This window comes from Aquarana catesbeiana, linkage group LG05, assembly GCF_042186555.1.
Source record: "Aquarana catesbeiana isolate 2022-GZ linkage group LG05, ASM4218655v1, whole genome shotgun sequence".
Classification (NCBI taxonomy): domain Eukaryota; kingdom Metazoa; phylum Chordata; class Amphibia; order Anura; family Ranidae; genus Aquarana; species Aquarana catesbeiana.
In genome coordinates, this window is record NC_133328.1 from 629704555 (window position 1) to 629731730 (window position 27176).

The window sequence follows — 27176 nt, forward strand, 5'->3', positions numbered from 1 at the left end:
CCTTCCTCACTGTGCTATATGTTTTCTGCTGCACCATTGGCATGGTTATATGTTCTTAGTCCTCTCGATAAAATTATCAGAAATTTGTGCTTACTGTCAACTGTCCCCACTTGAAAATTTCAGGGCGGGTCTTAAACAGCAAGGGGTGTGGCCTTGACAGGAAGGGGTGGGTCATATTTAAATTAGGGGTTGCACGAGTTTAGTTAGGCCTAGGGCAGCACAAAACCTAAATACACTACTGTAGAGGGTGCTACATGTGCCTTTACAGGTCTCTTCGTGAAAATGCATTGGAATTACATCACAAATAAATAGCATGGATGTTTAAAAGCAGCAGGCCCACGTCTTGTAAACAGTCCTTTCCTAAAAACACAGAAATGTCTCTGAATCCACAAAGCGGCAACACTGCGACAGACAACAGGGTAAAAAGAAGTGTTGTCCCTCTATTGATCCGATTTTCTTTCATCAAGTTACAAGTTTTTTAAAAGATGCCTGGGTTTAAAACTGCAGTCCATGAAGTGGTTAAAAGGGATGGGTCTTATAGAGTGGTTATTTCAAAATCTCTTTTCCGCTTATAAAAACAAAAGGGTAAATCTGCTCCACGGCAGTAGCAATGGACTTCACATTTGGACCTGTTATGCCCCGTACACACGATCAGATTTTCCGACAACAAATGTTGGATGTGAGCTTGTTGGCGGAAAGTCCAACTGTATGTATGCTCCATCGGACATTTGTTGTCGGACTTTCCGCCAACAAATGTTGGCTAGCATGTTCTCATATTTTCCGCCAACAAATGTTGGCTAGCATGTTCTCATATTTTCCGCCAACAAATGTGTGATGTTGGACTTTCCGATCGTGTGTACACAAGTCCACCAGACAAAAGTCCAAAGTACAAACACGCATGCTCGGAATCAATGCTCACCAAACACAACATTAGCAGAAGGAGCCCAAAGGGTGGCGCATGACTATCGAACTACCTTTTTATCGGCTTGCCGTACGTCTTGTACGTCACTACGTTTTGTAATTGTTGGCCAACATTTGCGTGACTGTGTGTATGCAAGACAAGTTGGAGCCAACACCCTTCGGACAAAATTCCACGGTTTTGTTGCCGGAAAGTCCGATCGTGTGTACGGGGTATAAGGCTTCCGGCTGAGAAAATCTGTAGTGTAGTTCTTAAGGTCTTTATTCTATAGCAAACCGCAGGGTAAAGTTCAGGTTCATTATCTGCATTAGGGCAGTTTTTCTTGTTATATTCTGGGAGCATTTTTTTCAAATAGCAGATTACACACTAATAAATAAAACACGCTATACCTGCGCTTACAGTAATAGTATACACTGAGCAGCTAGCACAATTCACTGGTGGCGAATAAATACATAAACAACAAATAAAGCTAAAAAAACATGAAAGAGAGTCCTTATCCGTGGCTTATTTATTAAAAGCTCAAGGCAAAAAGTCCAATAAGTGCAGAGTCCAGACAAAAAAATCTTGTGAAAGATCCTCCACCAACAGAAATGCACACAAGCGTACAAGCGCTTAAGTATGTTAGGAGTTTCTAATCGGATCCTGGATGCGCAGAATTCTATTTTTTTCTAAATGCTGCTAAAATCACCTCCATATAAATGCAGGTAAACGCACGGTGTGAATGGCACCATTGAAAAATCACTACTCCCTCCAACAGTGGTCCAAAATATGGACCTCAACTTCCAAAATATCCAGATGTGTTGCGCAGAGAGAGAGACAGCATTTAAAGTGTTATTTTTTTGGCATAGGACCCCCGAGGTATTACATCATTTTGACCCCTCCCCCCCCCCCCCTTGTTGGAGATGTGGTAAAACTAGAGGAACTCGCTACCATATCTTCTGGCAGTGTGAATTGATTGTTCCTTTCTGGTCCATGGTGATGTCTCTGCTCCAGCAAATTTTTGAGTCCCCCATTTCGCTGGATCCGTTACATCTACTCCTGGGCCTCCCATTTCCGTGTCTGGGAAAGACCTCGAATAGATTGGCTTCTTATATTTTACTAGCTGCAAAGAGAGTCATTCCATTGTGTTGGCTATCCCCCCCCCCCAAACCAAGCTCATTTTCTACAAGCTATTACTGGCATACGTAGAATGGAGTATATGACAGCCATGGTAGAGGATGCTGTTGACAGGTTTGACAGGACCTGGGATGTGAGGGATCATTCCGAGTATGGTTCTCCTCCCTGAATCCCTCCAGTACCCCGCATACAGTTCCATGTCACCACCGATCCTCCCTATCTACTTGTTGACCTGGTTACACATTACGGCCCACTGCTTCACACCTCCTAGGTCTATGTCCCCAGTGTACACCCAGATAACACTTAAATGTCATTGGCTATAGACTTTTTAGTAGTTTTGCCTGTATTACTGACATGGACATTCATTGTACTGTTCATTTAAGCACAAGAGAATCCATTTTGTTCTCACTGTTGAAATGTGTTCTGTAACCTTCACCTAACACACAGACACTTCTCCTACTAAACGCTCTCTACACCCCCCTCCCTTCTCAAGGTTTTACTTTTGCATTTGTTCTATTCGCTGGTTTTTAATAATATATTTCTATTTGTTAGCTTTTAATAACATATTTCTATTTGTTAGTTTTTAATAACATCTCACACCACCCCTTTCTTATCTATGTATAAAATAACATGTAATAATACATTTTTCACTGAACGGACATTTTAAACACAGTGATTGAGTCCTGTGAATCTGTTCCTGCAGCTGCAGTATTAACTTTGTTTTAGAGTCCCAATCAGAAATCAGTCATATCAGCTTGGCGAGCCAGCCAGGAGTTTGGCAGAGTCTCCAGAAGGAACCGCGCTTCGATCAGGATCATCGGGAAACGCAGACCTCAAATGCCGGCTAGGTAAGCTGCCCTTAAGCTTACTATATTTCTGCCTTTTCCTATGTATCCTATCTGTCGGTTCTCAAGGAAACCAGACCACTCTCGGACCTTTCTGGTTGGGTAACGTGTGTGTGTGAATGTGTTTGTGTCCCCCTTCATGGGTTGGACTGTGTGTGGATAGGGAAAATCCTCTGCAGTTCCCTGCGTTGACTCCTTGTGGGCGACCTGGGTCAGAGGCGCATGGTAGGGTCAGATAAAACTCACAGAGAAGAGAAGAGACGAGGAGGGTCTCTTAATGAGTGTTTTGTCTATTGTCGTAAACCCCTTCTATCCACGTAGATAAGTGGAGACTATTCTTGTAAATCTGCAGATTTGCTGTACTATTTGTTTTAGAGGCAAGAGGGTATAGGCACAAGTAGAGAAGACTGGCCAGTCATTATGGGCATTAAATTAATTAAGGGAGAGAGGCCTTCAGAAAATGCCCAGCGCAAGATGAGCGCTAGAGAATATATGAACCGAAGGTACGGTTCTGCCTATACTGAGCCCCTAGATAAATGGGTAGAATGGACAAAGGGAACAGCTAAACCTTTAAAATCTGAAGGGACTTTTGATTTAATAGTATGGCAAACTTTTCTGCACGATTATGGCCCACTACTGTGCAGTGAAGGAACGTGGAGAATAGCTTGCACATGGGAGACAGAAGCTAAAGTAGCAAATCAAACTGGCTTGACGGAGATATTTAATAAAAGTACTGCCCAAATTTACTACGTTTGGCCAGAAGACTCTGTAGAGGAGGACCCCCCACCTTATGTGGCTGCCAGTTTGGCTTTAAGGGGTCCACGCACAAAAGCAAAAGAATTAGATTACATGGAACACAAAAGATGAGCTATGCAATATAGTAGAGAGCAGAGGTTTAACAGCCCCATATCAACCTACAAAGAGGATTTTGGCTCGTATCTTAGAAACAGATGATTGGCATAAATCAAAAGGCACATATGCAAAACTAGATCTCTCTGAACTTAAGGCTTTGGCCAGAGAAAGAGAGATAGAGTCTGAACTTCCAGAGCAAACCATAGTTTCCAAATTGTGGCAGCAAGATGAAGAGAGAAGGAAGGGAGATGCCAGCCCTTCTGCCCCTGGCATAGAGCAATCTGTTGCAGTTTATCCTGTCAGAACCCAATTAGTTTTTGAAGGTGATGCTGTTGACAGTAAGTCTCAAATTAAATGGCATGTACCTTTTAGTCCCCAAGATATGAGAGCCATATTAGAGGGATTGGGAGATCCTAGAAAGAATCCAATTGGGTTTGCAAACAAACTTAGCGCTGCACAGGAAGCATATAAGGCTTCTGCTACTGACATTCATCAGCTTCTTATTAAAGCAGTGGGAAGCAACATGTCTGGCTATATACTTAAAGAATGTGGTGTAGATGTCAAAAATCTAGGTAAGATGGTTAGTGGACGGGAGGTTTGTGAGAAATTGAAGGAAAAATTGCCCCAAATATATGGACAAACCAGACATGCTGAATTTATGAATGCTAAGCAAGGGAAAGAGAAAGCAGCAGGGACTTATTGGAGGCGGTTAAGCAATATGGCTGAGGAAGCAGGCATTAAAATAGAGAAAGAGAAGGCGGGAGAAACTGCAAGTCCATCTACACAACTGGTGAAACAAAGGTTTCTTGATGGTTTAATACCCCAGTTGAAAGAAAAGTTGTTCACAGCAAGGCCTGAGGCACGCAATATGTCTATTCGAGACGTCCTGCCTATCCTGTTATCCATAGAAAACAGGATTAACCAAAAAGACAGCAAACCCAAAGTTATGTACATGGGGAAGCAGAGAGGAAGAGGAAGAGGAAGAGGCAAAGGCAATTTCAGAAATCATGGCAATCGGGGACCAATTATATGCTACAATTGTGATGGGGAAGGACACATAGCCAAATTCTGCCATCTTCCTGACCGTAGACTATAAAAGAGCTTAGAGGCACCTCATGCTGATGAGCAAAAAAGCAGTGGATCAGGCATAGGAAAATGGCATGCCAGTATCAATCATGTTAAATAGGGGAGACAATGGTCCCGAGGCCAGAGTAAAAGTATTTTTACAAGAACTCCCCTATCCTGGAGGAGAAACAGAATTAACCTGTTTAATTGATACTGGTGCAAGCCGAAGTGTTTTTAATATAGAGGACTTACCTCCAGGATTATTATCTACAAATGTCATCTCTGGTGTTGGCCTAACCGGGACCTCTACTGATTTGGTTGAGTCCAAGCCACTTAAACTCAGGCTAGGACAGCAAACAGAAATTGTCACTAAAGTGTTAGTTTCAGACACAGTTCCTACCAATCTTTTGGGAGCTGACATTTTGAACCAAATTTTAGCAAACATAGACTACACTCCTACAGGAGTCCAAGTGGTCAGTAGTCTGTCAGGAGTTTTAAATTCTGCCTGTAGAGTATTTTTAATCCAGGACTCCACTCTGCCATTTCCACCAGAATTGAAAGTTATTCCCGCTGAATTATGGGCCACCAGCAAATATGATGTTGGTCTTCTGGATTGCACCCCAGTCATGATAAAAATAAACCAGGAGCCCATCTCCCACAGATTAAACAGTACCCACTGAGTATTGCTCAGACCGAGGGGATAAAGGATCAAATCACTCAACTGAAAGCAGCACGGGTTGTTGTACCAATTAAGTCCCAGGTCAACACACCCCTGTTCCCAATTGCAAAGAAGCCAGACAAGAAGGGTGGGCAGGTGACATATCGCATGGTGCATGATTTGAGAGCCATTAACAATATAATAGAGGCAGATACCCCGATCGTGCCCAACCCCCGCACTTTACTAAGTGGAATACCCGCCTCCAGCACCTGTTTTACAGTGATTGATCTTGCAAATGCTTTCTTTTCGGTGCCCCTGCACCCAGATTGCTGGCACATTTTTTCATTTACCCATGATGCCCAAAAGTTAGCATGGACAAGATTGCCCCAAGGCTGTGTGAGTAGCCCCTCTGAATATAATACTGCGTTAAAGCAAGTATTGGACCAATGGTCCCCCTCACACCCAAACACAGTGTTTCTTCAGTACATAGACGATTTGCTTATTTGTTCTGATACAAAGGACATTTGTAGCAGAGAAACAGTAAGCCTTCTCATGTTTCTCTAACAGTAACAACAAAGTTAGCAAAGATAAGCTACAATACTGCCAAGAGAAAGTGATCTTCCTGGGTCACTGCATTTCACATGGAATCCGTCACCTAACCCCAGATCGAGTTAAAAACTCTACAAAACTTTGAAAAGCCAAGAAATCTACGGCAACTACGTGCCTTCCTGGGGTTAGTGGGATATTATAGGGACTGGATTCCAAATGCATCAGAACTTATGGCTCCTCTATATGAGGCTACCACTAGAAACCCTTTCAAACTCACATGGGACAATGAATTGCAGATGAAGGAGCTTATTAAAATTTTGTCTGAAGCTCCCGCCATTGGACTTCCTGACTATACTAAGACTTTCTCGTTGTTCTGTCATGAAGTCAATGGATTTGCTGCAGGTGTACTCACCCAGCTACATGGAGACAAACAGAGGCCTGTGATGTATGTATCAGCCTCATTAGACCCTGTCATCAAAGGCTCCCCCAGTTGTATGCGAGCCATAGCAGCCTGCATTTTGCTGCTAGACAAAGTAACGGAGCTTGTACTAGATTCTGCTCTGATCCTGTATGTGCCACATGCAGTACAGGAAATCATGAATCAAGTAAATACCAGACATGTGTCTGCCAGTAGATTTGACAAGTACCAGTCTGCTCTTTTTGCTCCATCGAATTTAACAATCAAACGACGTGTTACTTTAAATCCGGCTACTCTTCTTCCTATAATTGATGAGAAGATGCAACAAATGGTATTGATGTACAACCTGAGAGTTTTTCTCATGATTGTATGGCTCTTATGGAGGTAGAAAGGGCCTCTGTCACACCAGCAAAAGATGAGCCTTTATCAGATTGTGACACACACTTATTCGTAGATGGTTCCAGATTTTACACTGATGATGGTCAGCCACACACAGGGTTTGCTGTAACCACTACAGACACCATTTTACATCAGGAAGCATTGAAACCCCAGATGTCAGCACAGGAAGCGGAGTTGTGTGCTGTAGTCAAAGCATGTCATCTCCTAGAGAATCAAAGGGGAAACATCTACACTGACAGCAGATATGCATTTGGAATAGGCCACGATTTTGGGCCTATCTGGAAAGAACGGAACTTTCTGACTAGTGCAGGGAAGCCAGTGAGACATGCAAAACTCATAGAGCGGCTATTTGAGGCTTTTCAGAAACCAGCAGAAGTTGCCATCTTGAAGGTAAAAGGGCATGCATGGGGAAGTGACATGACAGCCAGAGGAAATGCTTTAGCGGACCAAGCGGCAAAAGATGCTGCCCTTATGGCATTTGGAGTCACATCCACTGTAGGGGTCGCCCAGGTAGCGGGGACAGATTCCCCTCATCAAGAGCAGTGGGATGTAGAAACTCTAATTCAGTTGCAGAACCAGGCCCCTGATGAAGAGAAGGATAAGTGGATCAAATGTAATGCTACCCAAAATCAGCAGGGCCTGTGGAGCGCTGACAACAGGTGGTGTCTACCCAGAAGTTTGTACCCAGTTTTAGCACAGCTGGCACATGGCATCAGTCATCTTGCTAAGGGCGCGATGGTGGCACTTACTGACTGCTATTGGATAGCACCTGGATTTAGTGCATTTGCAGCCAGGTTTTGTGCTTCATGTCTCACTTGTGCTCTGTACAATGCAGGGAGGCCTGTCCATGTTCCCCACAGGCATTCTCCTAAGCCAGATTTCCCTTTCCAAAGAATTCAAATAGACTACATTCAGATGCCCAGAATAGGCACCTATGAGTGCGCTTTAGTGTGTGTTGACATGTTCTCAGGTTGGCCCGAGAGCTGGCCAGTGGCCAAAGCAAATGCAAAAACAACAGCAAAGAAAATTTTGAATGAAATAGTTTGTAGATATGGAGTTCCTGAAACTATTGAGAGTGACAGAGGAACCCATTTTACTGGGGAAGTAATGAAAGAGGTAATGGAAGCACTTCACATACAGCAAGCTTTCCATACACCTTATCATCCACAAAGTAGTGGTAAAGTTGAGAGACTTAATGGAATTTTGAAAAACAGATGTGCAAAAATTAAAGCAGATACAGGAAAAGGATGGGTGGAAGCTTTGCCATTAGCCCTATATTCTGTACGAACTACCCCTAAACAACCACATGGGCTGTCCCCCTATGAGATTTTATTTGGAGGGCCACCCAAAACAGGGCTATATTTTTCCCAACAGTTACAGGCTTCTCACTCTAGTCTGTTAGAATATGTTCAGATTTTGCAAATAACATTGAATAAAATACATGAAGGTGTTTATAAATCTATCCCCGACCCAGATTCTCTTTCAGGTATTCACAGAATCCAACCAGGTGACTGGGTGGTGGTCAAGCGACACGTCAGAAAGCCGCTAGAACCAAAATTTGACGGACCATATTTGGTGCTTTTGACAACCGGTTCTGCTGTCAAGTTGGAAGGAAAGCCCACCTGGATTCACGCCAGTCACTGCAAGAAAATCCTGAAGTGATGATATCCTTTGAAAAAATGATGATGTTTCTTTTCTTTTTGTTGTTTGTGAGACCTGATACATGGAAAAATAACCCTTTCGTCCAAATGTTAAAATTGTATGCAACCCATAGCAACGCTAGTAACTGCTGGGTGTGTTCTCACTTACATCCCCAAACAGGAACAATACCCATGATAGCAATGCCTCTCAATTTCACTGATCTAAACAGGACCAGAATAAATGGCTCATACATAGTCTCCACAGCTAATGAGCACAGATCAGTAACTTTGATGGTTTTGAAACAGATAAACACTCCACAGATTTGTTTAAACATTACATGCCCGTTTAACACTAAATGTACATGGTTGGGCAATTCAGATTGCACCGGAGCAAAAATTACAGTTTATGGAGGAAACTATGGTCAATATTATTTTATCCCAGATCCAGAACTAAATAGAACCCTTTATAGTACAAATTGCTCACAGTTCCCAATATGTGAAAATATCGGTTACCTGAGATTCCATGTTATTGCTTCCAGTTTTTTAGGAGCAGGCATACCGTCCATACGTAGAGGGTTCTATTATATATGTGGAAATAAAGCTTACGCCTGGCTTCCTACTAATGTTACAGGTACATGTTATATTGGGAAGTTAGTACCTGCTTTGGCTGTTCGCAAAGATACAGTGCGACCAGATCAAAGTCCAGAATACCCTTTAGTGTTCAAAAGAGAGCTGTTCACTGAAGGTGACATGGCATGGTCATGGTTCCCTTCCTGGACAGGAAGCAATGAAAAGACTAAATAATTACACTAGAATTGTAGATGAGATTATTAACCTTACTACCACTGATATAGGTTTATTAAATGAAGAAATGGCTCAGCTTAAAAAAGTAGTATTAGAGCACAGATTAACGCTAAATTATCTCACTGCAGCTCAAGGTGGGATGTGTAAGGTATTTCGCACTGACTGTTGTATACACATTTCTGATAATGAGGACATTATTAAAGGGCATCTTGCTAAGATAAGAGAACTACAGAATAAGGCCAGAGATATTGCTAAAGATGGATGGAACCCCTTTCAGGGTTTAGGAGGTTTTGGTGATTTTTTTATATGGCAAAGCAACATGGTTACAGAAACTAGGCGCTTACATTGTGATGTTCCTATTTCTCATATTTGTTATTTACTTCCTCATCAGGCTATGCCTCTGTGTGACTACCCGCTGTACCAACAAATGTACCACCAGCCCTGATGAACCCATTATTGTGAGAAAGCTAGGAGAGAGCTGAACAGGACGCCGTCTCTCTGCGCGGAGAAGAATGGTGTCAAATAAACAAAAGGGGGGAAATGACATGGACATTCACTGTACTGTACATTTAAGCACAAGAGAATCCATTTTGTTCTCACTGTTGAAATGTGTTCTGTAACCTTCACCTAACACACAGACACTTCTCCTACTAAACGCTCTCTACTCCCCCCTCCCTTCTCAAGGTTTTACTTTTGCATTTGTTCTATTCGCTGTTTTTTAATAATATATTTCTATTTGTTAGCTTTTAATAACATATTTCTATTTGTTAGTTTTTAATAACATCTCACACCACCCCTTTCTTATCTATGTATAAAATAACATGTAATAATACATTTTTCACTGAACGGACATTTTAAACACAGTGATTGAGTCCTGTGAATCTGTTCCTGCAGCTGCAGTATTAACTTTTAGAGTCCCAATCAGAAATCAGTCAGATCAATTACGATCAACATATTTTTGTTTTTTTATTTTTATTTCTTTGTCATTTCTTTTTATGTTTGATTTCTCTGACTTTAATATGTATAACTTGCTTTATCTGTATTCCAATAAACTTTCAATAAAAATACAATTTAAAAAAAAGAAAAATCACTACATGCATTTATCTGTATTTAGAAATGTACCATGAATGCAGGTCTGAGATCGCCAGTGTGAATGACGCCTATCTCCTATCATAGAGATTTTTTTGTTTTAAATCCAAAATCTGAATCTCCTCTTCCATCTTCTCCCCTTGATGTCTCTGTACACTTGGCCTGTCCCTCCCACCATTCTCTGTTTCTTTGCACACCTCTCACATGCTTGAGCCCAATTTGCCCCTCAATAGGCTCTGTCCATTGATGATCACTTTGTCTATTTGGGGTCATGGCCAGACGAGAAGTGGTTAACTTTCTCTGACTGGAGGATCTTTTCACCTCTTTCTTTGACTGAGGCCCCCTATGCCACCCTCTGGTCAGATGAGCTCCCCAGCCTCCATCCAGTTCATGCTTGGTAGCACACTGGCATCCTTTGAAGTCACTACATATATTTTAGGAGCTGTTGTATAAAATAATGGCTGCTGCAGACAAAAAACGCTGAGTATAGACAGGACCTCTTATAAATCTGCTACCAAAATGAGAGCGCCCTTCAGGAGAAACGCCAGCAAAGAGGACAGATGTCTTCCTGCCAATAGATCCTTGTTATTCAAGGAAATAAAGTGAACTCATTCAATTACAGTCAGACATTCCAGACAAAAAATCTTGTGAAAGATCCTCTACCAACAGAAATGCACACGCTGACTCTTACCATCAGAGGTGGACCACTGCATACAAGCTTATTTTAAGACCCAATCGGCAAGAACACCTGGTATCAGCAGTCTTCCATGCTATAAAGGACTCCACTTCATATGGACCTCCTGCAGCCTCTGCATTCACGAGGTACTGGTGCAGGCACAACTGTTCTTCCTCCTCCTCCACTCTGCTTGAACTGAATTCTGGTGTGCACATGTAGTGAAAGCACAGCCAACACACACAGGCAAAGCACGAAGCAAAAGAAGTGGGGATCGCTTTGTAGCCTTCTCCTCTGGACCGTCAAACAAACCGTGGACTGTTGCTTAGAATTTGGCTTCCTTTTCACTTGTAGCTCCTCACAAATAACTTTTCCAGATGACCAGAATGTAGCTGTTATTCTAGGCTTCCTCAGTTTCATCAACACCTTGCCAACTTCACGCTTGTGTATGGGACTGTAGGCCACAACCCCCCCCCCAACATACAAACACAAATCTTACTAATAATAAAGGAAAACACTTCACACAGGAAATTGGCATGGAAAGGCCGCGGTATATTTATTGGTTTACCAAAATAACACAAATTTATTTCAAGCAGATTTCAATTAAAATCAAATAATACAATACAGATTCCACTTCATTTCCCAGTTATCTGGGCATGAATATATATATATATATATAAACAACATAAGGTACCGCAATGGGTGCACGGGAGGGACCTCCTTTTGCTTGAAGGTCCAAAGAGGACCATAACTGGATCCAGCTGCCTTAAATACCTTTGGGCCAGCATCCCATAATAATCCCAGTTGTTCCCAATGGTTTTTATAGCCCACCTGGGATACCACTGAAATTAAAGGACCATGCACTTACTGCAAATTAATAGAGGGGGATAGCAGCCACATTCCTATGGAGGTGTGCCCAAAGAGTTGTGCCCCCCTTAACATTACATTTGCCCCCTCTGATGCAATCTTTCGTTTAAATGACATCTTGTTTGAAACACACATATGACATTTAAGATTAAAATATATAATGCCACATTGCTGTCCCCATTTATTTAGGTGGATTACTCGATTCTTGTACAAACCATGAAGAATGCACCCTGTGTGCAGAGCCGGTGAAGGCAGTACAGAGCGCATAGTTGCCAACATTGTAAAAGAATTTATAGGGACACTTTTTTGGCTGTAGGCAGGGTCTTATTATAATTAGGGGGCGGGGCATGCAATTGTAGGCGTGACATAGCAAAAAAGAAAAATGCGGCGTAGTTTACGTGAGATAGCTTATATGGCCGTGGTTCAAATGGGGGTGTGGTTAGAGTCTGAGATGAATGAGAGATGGAGAAAGAAAGGGGAAAAGAGGGAGAGCGAAAGAAGGAAAGAAGGAGGGAAAGAGGGATGGAGGGACAGCAGGCCCAGATCCTACACCACAATAGAAATGTGTATTCCAGAGTTTAACAAATCAGCAGATAAAGATACTCCAAACACCTGGTGTTAGCGCTTCAATCAACCCAGCACCATGGTTGTTATGGTGTCAGGATGATTGAAGCACATTGTATTGTATATTGTAATATAGAATGAAATCATTCAACTCACCATAATCCAGAATCAGTGGGACCCCTGAGCGTGTCACCTGCCATGTCGCCTGCCACCAGATGCCATCAGGTGCCCCCAGCAGAATCCGTCCTTACATCAGATCAGGCATTCCCAGCAGAGTCCCTCCTAAAACATCAGGTGTCCCCAGCGGAGTCCCTCCTTACATCAGTTGCCTCAGCAGAGTCCCTCCTTACATCAGTTGCCCCAGCAGAGTTTCTCCTTACATCAGGCGTCCCCAGCGGAGTCCCTCCTTACATCAGGCGTCCCCAGCAGAGTCCCTCCTTACATCAGATGTTCCCCCATTGGAGCCCCCCTTAATCAGGCGTCCCCCTATTGGAGCCCCCTTACATCAGGCGTCCCCCCATTGGAGCCCCCCTTACATCAGGTGTCCCCGAATTGGAGCCCCCCTTAATCAGGCGTCCCCCTATTGGAGCCCCCCTTACATCAGGCTTCCCCCCATTGGAGCCCCCTTACATCAGTCATCCTCCCATTGGAGCCCCTTACATCAGGTATAGTGGTGTCGGCGCCCCCATTACGGTTTCCCCGTACCCTGAGGGGGAACAAAATAGAGGCGGAGCCGGCCACGTGGCTACAATAGAAATTAAGCTGCGCCGCCGCCCACACCTGCCCCTTTCCATAACAGGTCAGAGACGGACTGGCAGCGGGGCGGGGGTGGTGCCGCAGCTTAATTTCTATTGTAGCCACCTGTGTTCTTCTGGTGTTCTTAAACATGGCAGCCGGCAGAGACATTGTCTCTGCTGGCCGTGGACCTCTAGCGGCGGCGGCGAAAAATCAGGAAAAAACGGATTTCCCGGGACACAATAAAATCAGGGAAAGGGTCTAAATCGCAGGAATGTCCCGGGAAATTCGGCACAGTTGGCAAGTATCTCTGTAGGTGGTTGTACAATCAGATTTTATAGTGTATGGTCAGCATTCCATATCATTAGGGGGGCTCTTGCACTACACAGCTGTTATTAGATCTGCAGAAAGTTGTACCATCAGATTGTATAATGTATGTCCAGCTGTGACTTGGCTCATGCAATGATTGTGTAGCACAGTAATGTACACATCGGTGTGTGAATGGTATATGAGGAAGAGGATGGATCTCACCTGTCATCCACACTCAGCCTTTCCTCCAAACATCATCCCCCATGCTGGTGTCCCGGCTTGTTGCTGGCTGTCACCATGGTAACCATGTGGCCAGGAATCGGCAAGCATACACTTCCGGTTTTACAAGTCCTGGGGGCGTGGCTGGGAAATAGCATGCACCAGTGAGCCGTGCCGCTTGGTCATATGACATTCCTCCCGGAGGCGCGCGCACTCTGTAATGAAGGTGGAAAGGCGTGCACGTGCAGGCAGGTGTGAGTCTCAGGTGAATGTGGGGAAAAGTGTCACCGTGCAGGCCAGGGGAGGAGTCAGCTGACCCCTCTGTCTCCTGGGTGTAGGGTGGCTGATGGGGGTCAGTGAGAGGTGTGCAGTGATTGGTTGGCTCAGGTCCACGGCCGAGACGGAGGGCTGGCTCCAGCTCCATGTGTCTCCTCTCGTTCCTCATCCCCGGCTTCAGTGTGCAGGAGAATTGTAAAGAGAGAAGCCGATTCATTGGCTGCACGAATCGAGCCTCCACCCCTCTCCACTGAACACAAGGGGAAAGAGGCGTCACCAGCGGCCATTTTGTTGGAGCCAAAACTGCTGCAGAGCCAAAAACATTCCCGATTTCCCTGGACAAAGGCAAAATCCCGAATCGGGACGGGGCCTCCGATCGGGACGAGGGTCCCAAAATCGGGATTGTCCTGGGAAAATCCGGACTGTTGGCAACTATGCAGAGCGGAGCCAAATCCGTGTGTTCTGGAAGCTCAAGAAAGTGAACAGTGACCATGCTGGTTATACATAGCTAAGGCCAGCCAGGATGATGCACAGCGATCACACTGGTTATGCAGAGCTAAGACCAGCCAGGATGGTGAACAGTCAAATACGCTTTTTACAAGACCCAATCGGTAAGAACACCTGGTATCAGCAGTCTTCCAAGCTATAAAGGACTCCACTTAATGTGGACCTCCTGCTACCTCTGCATTCACATTCATACTGGTGCAGGCACAACTGTTCTTCCTCCTCCTCCACTCTGCTTGAACTGAATTGCAATCCTGGTGTGCACATGTAGTAAAAGCACGGCCAGCACACAGGCAAAGCACGAAGCAAAAGAAGTGGGTATCGCTCTGTAGCCTTCTCCTCTGGACTGTCAAACAAACCGTGAACTGTTGCTTAGTCTGCGTCAGGAATTGATTTCAATATATTCCATCTGCTTCACTCTGCTTAGCAACAGATGCCTGACACATTGACAAATTTAAATTCTGTAAATTTTACTAAAAAGCCACGTTTTTGCAAATAACGAGCCAACACAAATTTGGCTTCCCCTTCACTTGTATCTCCTGTACAAAGAACTTTTCCAGATGACCAGATTGTAGCAGTTATTCTAGGCTTCCTCAGTTTCACCAACACCTTGCCAACTTCACGCTTGTGTAATACATTTGCCCCCTCCAATGCAATCTTTTGTTTAAATGACATCTGGTTCGAAACACACATACAACATTTATGATTAAATATCTAATGCCACATTGCTGTCCGCATCAATTGAGGTGGGCTACTCGATTCTTGTACAAACCATGAAGAATGCACCCTGTGAGTGCACCGTCTGAGCCGGTGTAGCCAATATACAGTGCTCATGCTGTCTCGTGTCCACGGCCAACAGTGCCTACAATGGACACATAAGCATTAGATCAGGACCATGGAACAGTGGAAGAAGATGGCTTGGTCTGATGAATAACGTTTTCTGTGGATGGCCAGGTGTGTGTGTCACTTACCTGGGAAAGAGGTGGCACCAGGATGCAGTCTGGGAAGAAGACAAGCCAGCAGAGGCAGTGTGGTGCTTTTGGAAGATGCTTTGCTGGGAAACCTTGGCTCCTGCCATTCATGTGGATGTTACTTGACAAATTCCACTTACCTAAACCATTGCTGGTGACCAAGTACACCCCTTCATGGAAACAGTATTCTCCGATGGCAGTGGCCTCTTTCAGCATGATAATGCGCCCTGCCACACTGCAAAATGGTTCAGAATGGTTTGAGATGTTGACTTCACCGCCAAATTCTTCATACTTCAATCCAATCGAGCATCTGTGGGATGTGCTGGAAAAACGTTTCTATGCTGTGCAGTTGGCCATAATATTCTGAGATCGGGGTTTATCATATGATGATGTGTTGGGGGTGGAGATGCAAATAGTTTTTTATTTACTGTAAGTGGGATAGCAATTTTGGTTGAAAAAATTATTTTAACATTGTTATGTTGACATACAGTATTTCACAAAAGTGAGTGCACCCCTCACATTTTTTGTAAATATTTTATTATGTCTTTTCATGTGACAACACTGAAGAAATGACACTTTTCCACAATGTAAAGTATTAAAGCTGCTCTAACTAGAACAGTTACTTAGTTTTCTAGAAAATGTAGTTTTAACACTTACACAATACTCTTTTTTTTTTTTTAATCTTCATTATTTATTAAAACTTTCAAACATTACAGCTGATCACCAAGACAAATTACATTATCTGCAGATTATACACGTTACTTCTTTACAATACTTCTCTCTAGTTACAGATAATCTCCAGAATACCAATTTAACATTCCTAACAGAACAAACACATGAACAAACAAACAACACACAAGAAGGGGAGAAAAAAAAGAAAAAGGGAAACCTCACCCCTCCCCTCTCCTCCGCCCCTCCCCACCATCACTATCGGTCCTCCCCTAAACTGTAAGGCATCCTGTCTATCCCGTTTCTGCCCACCTGTTATAACCTAGATCCCTGCCATGATATTCTAGGGGGGTGGGCAAAGAGAAAAAGGCCAGTCCTGGAGCTGTTACCCAGGGTCCCCATAACTTGTCTAATATATCTATCCTGCCCCTGTTCTTATACACCTGTTGTTCCATTAATATTGTCACATTTAACTGAGAACGCCATTCCTCGTATACTGGTCGGTTAGGGGACATCCATTTTCTAGCAATTATCTTACGAGCTATGAATAGTAATCTGCCAATTGGTGTTAACTTGTCCCATGGATATAGCTCTTCATTAACATAGCCCAGTAGACAAGTCTATATTGGTATTGTAAGCTCCATTAATTGTGCACACCATCTCTCGCCAATATCTGACCAGCTTGGGGCAGTTCCACAACATATGGATCAGATCAGCCGGGGCCTGATTACACCTTGAACAATCCAGTGGGTTTCCCTCCTCCTCCACTTATAAACTTTTCCGGCGTCCTATATATAATAAACAATTGAGATAAACATTGTGTGTGTGATATGGATACCAATGGGGCCCTCTTCAGAATATTTTGCCATTCATCGTCTGTTATACCTCCCAGGTCTTTCTCCCAACCCTTTCTACCTGGAGTATTCTTAAAATCTTGATACTTCATCATAAGTTGGTTGTAAGCTAATGTAATTAGACCTTTCTTTTTCTCCTTAGCCCCCGCCAATAAAGACATCAATGGCAAAGATCTTGTATTCATTCCGCCGCCTTTAAACTTCGAGTTAGCTGCATGATGCAGTTGTAAATATTTATAAAAGTTATTATGATGTAGTTGGTATGACTCCTGTAACCTGCATAACATTTTGAGCGTAAAGCTGCGAAATATATTGTATTCCTTTAGAACGCCAGTGCTCAAACCCTTCCTATTCCCCCAGATTGGTGAAAGTTACACGATACTCTAAACATCACACAATTCTTCCATCTCTAAGGTTTGATTCCTACAATTAGAAGGCACTCTATGGAGCCACTCAGAAGTGAGAGTATGAGAGTATGCACAATTTTAAACTAGATATTATATATATTTGCCATCACTGTAAATTTAATTTTAATACAATGACTTTTCCTTTGGGATTAGAGATTTATAGTTACAGCTTGTTTCCTTTTGAGTGGGGAATTTATGAAACAATGTATTTGTGAACGTCAAGTGAACCTGCCGGACAACCTGTGGTTTGTTTTTGTAGCGTTAGGGTAAGACTCGGTTCACACAGGGGCAACACGACTCTGGCCGCGACTTTGCGAGGCGACCTGGACACGACCTGAGGGCGACACCACAGCGCGACTTGGGGCGACTTACAAGGCTACTTCAAGTCGCCTCCAGGACAGGCGACTTTCCAGTGGCCAATCAAACTACAATCAGCTCTGGGGGAGGGAGGGGTTTGCTTGAAAAAAACATCTTCTCTTCCTGTAAAGTCGCTTCACTATAGACCACGATCCGACTTGTAGGCGTCTTCCATTGAAATTAATGGGTACAAGTCGCCTAGAAGTAGTACAGGGACCTTTTCTGAAGTCGGAGCGACTTCAGTAGCGTACATTAGGACGGCTCTCATTCACTTGCATGGAATTTCTGATGTCAAGCGACTTGGGGCGACTTGAGGTCTGACAAGTCGGATCCCAAGTCGCGGTAGTGTGAACCGCCACTAAGCATTAGTTTCAATACTTTTTGAATTTTGGATTTGGAGAAGATATAGTTAACAGCCATTGACCAAGGCTTGTAAATACTTGTTGTCAATGCATCACAACACATATAATACAATCTATATCAATAGGGCTTTGGTGGCTTGTCCAAACACGTGAAAGATATTTGTATCTAGGCAAGTCTTAATATTTTTCCGTTTCATGTATTTTGGACTGGATACAGGTGTGGTGTATAAAAAGAAACCAGAAAGCAAAACCTGATAACATTCCCTTCACATTAGTTCTTTTCTCAATAACAATTTTGTATACTAGCTAGGGTATGCACATGATACATTTTTAAAAGACAAATGTCTCTCAGTTTTGGTCTCTTTATGCACTATTTCACTTAGAAAAAGTAGCCACAGACAATTTAATTCTAGTCCATTTTATAGAACACATTCTGCACCTCTGAAGGTTTAATTCTTACACCATGCATATGTAGCAGACCTCCGAAGGAGCTGCTTTTGATTATTGGTTCAATCCGTTGCTCTGCCTCTCAACCCTAGAGAACTGTCCCAGCCCCTCTGCCACATCTAGCGAGGTGGTAAATAGAATAACCTGATAATAATACACAACACAGTGCTGTACTTCAAGTTTACTTGGAGTAGAATAAAGTTTAGGTTAACATTTATCAGCCAAGGCCTGTGTAAATAGCCAGGACTTGGCTGAAACAGTAAGAAGAAAAAAAAAAAACAGTCAGTAACACTGTGCAACAAATAAAAGGGGAAATAGCAATATACACCGCTTAAGTAGATTCCCCTAAACACGCTATTGATGTGTGACAAATGCAATGGCTAAAGGGGAACATAACCGGTCTATAACACTTCCAATACACACAAGGAAGAGATTCTAAACAAGCGTGGCATGTCCCCTTTAAGAGTTACCTCAGTAATGTACCCTAAGCAAAGCTTTGCATTTAGTCTCTTTACTGGCATGTAGGAGCTCTGTGGATAAAGGCCTCTCAACATAGCAGAGTGATGAGGAGGAATGTAAGTAGCTGGTGCTGTGATGTAGCGTTCCTTATGTCTTCCAGATAACAGGGCCTGTACACAGCCTTCAAGTGTGGTATCTTATGAAATGCAATAAAGTTCCTGGGCAAAGCCCCCTCACCAATACTTTACACAATCAGCGGTCCTCCACAGAACGATCGATCGACTCTCCTGCTGCAGGTGTCTCACAATGTCTTTGAGCTGTTGAAACGGCCTCTCCTCTGAAAGTTCTCCGCGGCTGCAGAGCGTCTTGCTGGAGCATGCAGGTTCTGTTCCTCTGGGCTGGGCTGCAGACTGTGTGTCACTGGGTAGGCCGCAATCCCCCCCGCACACAGTACCAGAGCGGCTGCTCTCCTTATGGGATCCAGGAAACAAGGGGCTCTGGCCTAGTCCCTTCCTTCATTTGTAGTCTCTCCCACAATCCTCCTCACTCCTAGTGATGCATCCTGGGATTTGTGGTCTAGTCTCTCAAACAGTCAATCAGCTTGCCTTGTGTTATGACTTCTTATCCCACACTTCTCGGCTGCTGCTTCCTGGTGATTGGCTGTCAGTCTCTTCCAACGGGGAGGCTAAAAAGCAAGCAATTTCGCTCTGGAACAGGTGTCACTGTATCAATCTTTCTTTGGAACAACAACAAAACACAGTCCATGATTCTCATAATTAAATGAGGAGGTCTATTCAGTTTTCGAACTGTTGATATGTCACCAGGCATAATAGTCTGAAAAACAAATGATATTTTGCCTTAAAGAATGCATGTGTACAAAAAACAAGCATCATCTAGAAGGGACAGTTATATAAACATGTCAATTGTTACTTTGATGAAAAGCGTCGCTTTTTTTACTAACATTTTTTTAAATTGATCTGTGCAATAAAATTAAATATACATTTTTAAAAGCATGTAGCAAGCAAGCAAATTGTATGCAATCAGAAGTCTAATATAAAATATAAAACATATTAGGATTGCTTCACACTGTCCTGCTGTGCTTTGGCTAAAGCACAGCTATTTTATGATTTTCATGCAATTTAGCTGTGCTTTCCCATAGACGTCCTACGGTTTTATTGCGCTACAGAAAGTGCACCAAAACCATGGGATTGTAATTGAAGTCTATGGGAAAGCACAGCTAACTCGCACTAAAACCATGGGTTAGCTGTGCTTTAGTCAAAGTGCAGCAGGGCAGTGTGAAGCCACCCTTATGGGTATGTTTCTAAAGCAGTGAATGTGACATACACCAAGCGTTCACTGAAGGTGAACCAATCAGTGCAATTCAAAACATGCATCGGAATAATACACCCTTAGTAAATGTTTATCACATTTACTGGAACCCAGAATGTGAACACAGAAAATACAGTATAGATTGGCAAAGAACTGGGCAATGATATGCTCTTCCGGTAATTGTTACCTGCAAAGCTGCTTCGGCCTCTTCAAGGGCTGGCCTGGCCACTTCCAGTTTCTCTTCAGCGGATGCTTTAGCAATGGCGATTTCATCCACAATGGCTTGTGCTTTGTCTTTCACCTTTTGAACCTGCATCTTTACCTTTTCAGCAGCTTCGGCTTTGAGAGTCACTTCCTGAAAGACTTCATCTGCCTTTTTAGAGGAAACAGCCAAATCTTTTTCCTTAACTGCTAGTTCTTTTGACAACCGATTAACAGAATCTTCAGCTTCCATTAATTTTGCCAGACCTTTAAAACAAACAAAAACTGAAAATTAAAGAAGATACCATCAATCTGTCTCAATTTAAGGCCTTGGGCTTTGAGAGTCACTTCCTGGAAGACTTCATCTGCCTTCTTAGAGGCAACAGCCAAATCTTTTTCCTTAACTGCTAGTTCTTTTGACAACTGATTAACAGAAACTTCAGCTTACATTCATTTTGCCAGACCTTTAAAACAAATAAAAATTGAAAATTAAAGAACATATCATCAATCTGTCTCAATTTGAGGCCTGTCAAAACTATAAGCCCTGTTGGGGCACCCCTGGGAGATAAGTGGATACTGCCAACATACTGTCCTGCATCAAAGAATGTATAGTTCAACTGTATCTATATGTAGCTGACACTGCAGATTCTTTTTTTTAAAAGCATTTCTGGTACGAATTTAGCACACAAAAAAACAAAGTATATGGTGGGTTGGTAGTCAGAAAGATATTGCAGTGCTCTGCCCAGTTTTCAGAGGGGTCAAAATGCCTAATACCACAAAGTGGCCAAATTGAGATTCATTTAAAGATTGTGTTCAGTAATGTAGAAATGTGTCTTAGAAGAGGCCATATTACCAGAGAGGCCCCCCTGCACCTACATTCTACTTTTAATACAATCCATACCTTATTATAGAAGAACTTCAGGCTTGGTAAAAATGGCTGCAGGCAACCACAATTCAGTGGTTGCCAACATTTTACCCCCCCCCCCAACCATCTCAAAATCCACCACCACACCACTGACAAAAATGTAAATGGCATTCTTATTGCCAGTTATACCAATCTAAGAGGTATTCCTGCTTCCGCTAAAACCAATGGTGGGACATCCCTACCCTCCACTACCACAAAACATTTCTACCCTCAATGTCCCCTCCCTCCCACATCAATCTGAGGAACACTCTACTCCAACTAGCAGCAGTGAAGGAGGCATCAAGAGTTGCTCGCTTCTAATGCCGCGTACACACGAGCGGACTTTACGGCGGACTTTGCCCGGCGGACTTTTCGTCGGACTTTGTTGGCTCCTTGAGCCGGACTTAAAAACGGACGGACTTGGCCACACACGCTCATTGCAAAAGTCCGCTGGTTTTGAACGCGGTGACGTATAGCACGTACGACGGGACTAGAAAAAGGAAGTCCAAGCCCCACTCCGGCACCCTTTGGGCTCCTTCTGCTAATCTCGTGTTTATCTCGTGTTAGTAGAAGTTTAGTTAGAGACGATTCGCGCTTTTCACACTTCAGCTTATTTCGTTCGTTTTCTGCGGTTCAGTTTGTGCTTGTGAGGTTTGTATCTGCTTTTCAGTGCGTGTTGGTCAGTTCGTAACCTGCCTTGCAGGCCGTTCTGGTCCGCTCGTTCCTGATTTTCAGGTCGTTCTTCATAGGCCTTGCTGTTCTTCAGTGCGTTTGTTATAAGTTTGTTTGTTTGAGCAGCCGACCGTTTTGAAGCCATGTCGAGTGGACGTTCTCGAGTTCGTGCTGTGTGGGGACTTGGTGTTGGGGTTAATACTTTGACCCGAGTCCAGTCCATGAACAGGGTGAGGAGGAGTTCATGGACCAAGAATTGGTTGCGCCAGCGTGACCAGTTCTGTCATATGCCTTTGCTCCGTGAGCTCCGTGAGAATAATCCTGAGGATTTCAGGAATTTTCTCAGGATGACGGACCCCGTCTTTGAGCGTCTGCTGGCTATGCTGACCCCCTATATCAGCAGGCAGGATACCTGCATGAGGCAAGCCATCAGTGCGGAGCAGAGGCTAGTTGCCACGTTACGTTACTTGGCGACAGGGAGAAGTCTTCAGGACTTAAAGTTCTCGACAGGCATCTCCCCCCAGGCTCTGGGGATCATAATCCCAGAGACCTGTTCTGCTATTATTCAGGTCCTGCAGAAGGAATATATGAAGGTAAGTTTTATCCTTTAACATTACATGATATGTATTAACTGTTTTTAGATGTATTGTAGAACTGTCCTCTTTACCTAATTGCCATGCTTTCAATCTGCTGTGAATGTCCCCTTTATCTTCGTGCATGCCTATTTTAATCATTTATTGCCCTACATGCATAATTTCTTTCATTAACCTCCCCACCATGCAATGCTGGGTCCATTTTTTTCTCTAGCCTATAGTCCATTGAACAATGTATATTGTCTGCTCCATTGTCTTGTTTGTCCCTCCCCCACCCCACAAATGTTTGAGCCAGTCAGGTGTGTTTGTTAACCTAATTAGAACCCCTCCCCCACCCCACAAATGTTTGAGCCAGTCAGGTGTGTTTGTTAACCTAATTAGAACCCCTCCCCCACCCCACAAATGTTTGAGCCAGTCAGGTGTGTTTGTTAACCTAATTAGAACCCCTCCCCCACCCCACAAATGTTTGAGCCAGTCAGGTGTGTTTGTTAACCTAATTAGAACCCCTCCCCCACCCCACAAATGTTTGAGCCAGTCAGGTGTGTTTGTTAACCTAATTAGAACCCCTCCCCCCACATTCAAATGTATCAATGGGCCATCATAGGGGGTGAGTAATCTTATAAGTGTGCCTTATGTTTTTCCACATTTCAATTACAAACACACATATTCATAATATTTGACTGCTGTTGTTTACTAATGTTTTGGTGTAATCTGATATACAATTTTTTTATTAAAGTCCTTATCTTATTTTTTTTTGCACTCCACAGTTTCCTTCAAGTCCACAGGAATGGCAGACTGTGGCCTCCCAGTTCGCTGACCGTTGGGACTTTCCCAACTGTGTAGGGGCGATTGACGGGAAGCACGTCCGGATTGTGCCACCACCGCATTCGGGGTCTTATTTCTTTAACTACAAGGGGTTCCATAGTGTAGTTTTGATGGCGGTGGTCTCGGCACATTTGGAGTTTATGTTTGTGGATGTGGGTAAGAACGGCCGGATGTCTGACGGAGGAGTCTTTGCACAGACCGAGCTGTGCCATCGTCTCCAGACTGGTGGCCTGGAATTGCCACCTGATGACGATAATGTGGATGGACTCCCCTCAGTTTTTATTGCTGATGAAGCATTTGCTCTCTGTGAGAACTTGATGAGGCCGTTCCCCCTAAGCACACTCACCCCTGAGAGGAGGGTATTTAATTATCGGCTGGCCAGAGCAAGAAGGGTTGTGGAGAATGCCTTTGGTATTCTGGCCAGCCGGTTCCGTATCTTCCTTACGGCTATTAATTTGGCGGACTATAAAATCAACCACGTCATCCTTGCTTGCTGCATTTTACATAACTTTTTAAGGAGACATTTAGCTACATATCTATCCTCTGTTGGGCCTGAGGCCAGACTGGAAGAGGCTAGCACTTTCACAGGCCTAGAAATTGGCCGTATTGGCTTGGCCCCCCGAACCGCACGTCAAGTGCGTGACCGTTATGTGAATTATTTTAATGGTCGGGGGGCCATTGCTATTCAGCAACAGCTGTAAGTTTGTTTAAAAAATAAAAAAGAAAATTGGTTTATCTAAATATCTTGTTTTTATTGTTGTTTACCTTTAAGTTATGTCTGTCTCCTAGTGCACTTGTAGTAGTGTCAAGTGCATTTAGCTTTAGTTAATCAGGCCCACAAAAACAAACCCCAAATTTGGACTTCAAGAAACAGCCACACACATTGTATAGGGTAAAAAATTTTACTTGGTGCACATTGAAAGGTGCATTTTTTACCATATTTTTTTTTTTTCAAAAATATTTTACGTTGTGTAAAAAAATTATCTTTTACTAAATTATTCAAGCCATTTTTTAACAAATATATAGACCTTTATCTAACAAGATTTACATACACAACAGTGTTTTTAGAAACAAAACTTACAATAAATGAACTTACAAAGTTCAATATTTCTAGAACAGTGCATGTAATGTCACCCTTGCAGAAATTTGTCATTTATAAGATGCTCAAAATTGAGCTTTACTAAAGGGTCAAGTCAACATGTGCTATCTCCTATCATGGGAGAGCAATGTACGTGTTTTGTGTGTGCAATCCCATTTTTGGTTCCTCTCACCACCAAAGATTTTTCAGGATGAAGGGTTTGCAAACACAAAACAAGTACATTGCTAACCCATGATGGAAGATAGCACATGATGACACACCGTGTGCATCACACATTGTAAATTTGGTTATACCCCCAAAATTGTAAAAAAATTTTGAATAACAAAATAACTTCCCAAGGAAATGAAGAACATGATTGATGTTTTTAGGCCAAACGTGATTATATTCGGCCCAAAACATCAATCATGTTCTTCATTTCCTGTTGCATGGAGTCCAGGCGAAGTTTCATGCTGTGAATTTGTTCACGCATTTGATCTATGTGGCCATTCCACAGCATAATCTGGCCAATTAATCTTTGCGCACTGTCTGTGGTGAAGTGCTCTGCCGCTTGGCCTTCCACAACCAGAAACTCACCTAAAACGAGTGAATAAAAACAAGGTTTACAATATGCACGCCAAAATACAGTAACTCAAGCTGGGGTGTCAGTCACTCACTTGGTGGGCTTGAAACCTCGCACACTTCCTCCACCTCTCCTTCCTCAAGGTCGTCGGGTGGGCGTGGTCTTGGGCTGGGGCTTGGGGTAGGTTCGGCCTCAGGCTGGTGACTTGGGGGGGTCCTGAGATCCTTGGACTGTTGTCTGAGTCTTTTCTCCCCTATGAGATTTGAAAAAAAGGTATAGTTAAAACACACTGATCTTTTAGGTTTTAATAAATAAAGTAAAACGTTGGTTAAGATTTTTTGCCAATTTTGCATCATAATAAATGTTGTTGACAGGATGAACATTACCTATGAACAACAATTATAAAGAATGCTTATTTTCGGGCAAGTTTCACAGATGCTGACACCTCAATGATCTCCTATGTGTATTACCCCTCAAAAATTTAGTGATGGTCACATAGTACACTAGAAAATGCATTTCCTGCGCAAAATGCGTGGGAATGCTGAATAGCTAAATTGCTAAAATGACCGCCATCAAAACTGCCCCATCATATTCCTCGATTATAAATCAGTACATGGTGTGTCTGTCCCCTCCCCCGGGCTCTGTAATCAGCTGAGATGCTCCAGCCACCTCCCCCCCTGTGTATAACAGAAGCTTTGGTAACCATGGCAACAAAACAAACACAGTACACTCTGATTAATGTCTAAAATTTCACGAAATGACCTCTAAACAAAAAGCTTTTTCTCCAAAAATTACAAAAATATCAAACTGAAAGGATATAGCCAGATAGCTGAATATTTATTGAACATTGTAAAGTTTGTTTGGTGTCTCTAGGTGAAAGTATGAAGGAGCTGAAACTTTTGGGAGCGGAAGAAGAATTTAAGGATTTCAAGCATGCTCCCATTGAATTCAATGTTTAAACAAGTGAAAAAAACCTTAATATTTAAAAACGTATAAATGGTAGTAAAAAAGTTGAAAAAGACCACACATCAGCTAAAAGAGACGAACATTTTAATAGTTGAATGGTTTTAATAGCTGAAAGTATGCAGAAGTTACGCAGAGCCAAAAAACGTACGGAATAAAATTAAAAGTAAATTTAAAAATAAATAAAATCGAAGAACAATAGTGGGACTGCTAAATCATTCCCACAAACTATAGTGCTCGTGAGTCCAGATGTGGAAACAGCTGCTGTGTCCTGTCCCTACATTACACTGAATCATTTTTGAGGAAGCATTATATTTTCAAACACATCTACACCACATCAACTCATTGTGGGAATTCGACAAATTATCAAGCCATAAATGTATGTCCAACACTGTCCCATCGTATTTGGCGAAAAAATAACGTCACTTTATAAAGTATCATATCTATTCCAAAGAACGGTATTTACGAACGCTGCAGAAAAACCGCCAAAAATAAGGATCAGCATGCAAGTTCTGTATCTCAATAGTAAAACACAAGTACTTACTTTTTTTAAGCAGCTTCTTTATTCGCCAATATTGGTCTGGCTCCCGACTTTTTATGTCAGACCACCGCTTCCGCAATTGTTCTTTCGAACGTTTTGTCCCAAATTTCCCTTCAAGAGCGGTGACAATTGAGGACATTATTTTGTCCTTTCTCAGATTGGGTCGTGTGTACGGTCCTTTTTTGCCATCGTAGTCCTCCCTTCTCAATATGGACACCATCTCCACCATCTCTTCAAAAGACATGTTGGTGGCCTTATATCTCCTCCGGGATGTGGATGTTTGGGGCTCCGGGCTTTCCTCCGCGCTACTTTCACTTAATCGCTCCGCCATCTTTTGCTATCTACTCCCACTGCGCAACGAAGAGTGAAGGGGCGGGGCCAAATCGTACTTACGAACGTCAGGGGCGGGCGACGCAGGCGGAGCATGACACATGCGCAGTGTATATAAAGCTATTACGATGGC

General features: G+C 43.1%; 1 protein-coding gene and 1 pseudogene across 1 annotated transcript; both read right to left on the reverse strand.

The window, feature by feature from the left end:
- Positions 1-546: 546 nt before the first annotated feature.
- LOC141146091 (TATA box-binding protein-like 1) lies at positions 547-20810 on the reverse strand (annotated as a pseudogene).
- A 3922-nt stretch (positions 20811-24732) lies between these two features.
- Positions 24733-27158, reverse strand: LOC141146175 (uncharacterized). Its single transcript, XM_073632911.1, has 3 exons — positions 26717-27158; positions 25304-25462; positions 24733-25223 (listed from the first exon to the last, which is right to left on the reverse strand). Exons 1-3 carry the CDS (start codon positions 27042-27044, stop codon positions 25030-25032), a joined length of 681 nt encoding a protein of 226 aa, XP_073489012.1. The 5' UTR covers positions 27045-27158; the 3' UTR covers positions 24733-25029.
- Positions 27159-27176: the final 18 nt, after the last annotated feature.

Excerpts from the sequence above, each read along its gene's own strand:
- LOC141146175 (XM_073632911.1), bottom strand. The coding sequence starts at position 27,044 with ATGGCGGAGCGATTAAGTGAAAGTAGCGCGGAGGAAAGCCCGGAGCCC. Across the intron at positions 25,463-26,716 it reads AAAGAAGCTGCTTAAAAAAA|GGGAGAAAAGACTCAGACAA; the intron begins GTAAGTACTTGT and ends CAAATCTCATAG. Across the intron at positions 25,224-25,303 it reads CGAGGTTTCAAGCCCACCAA|GTGAGTTTCTGGTTGTGGAA; the intron begins GTGAGTGACTGA and ends CACTCGTTTTAG.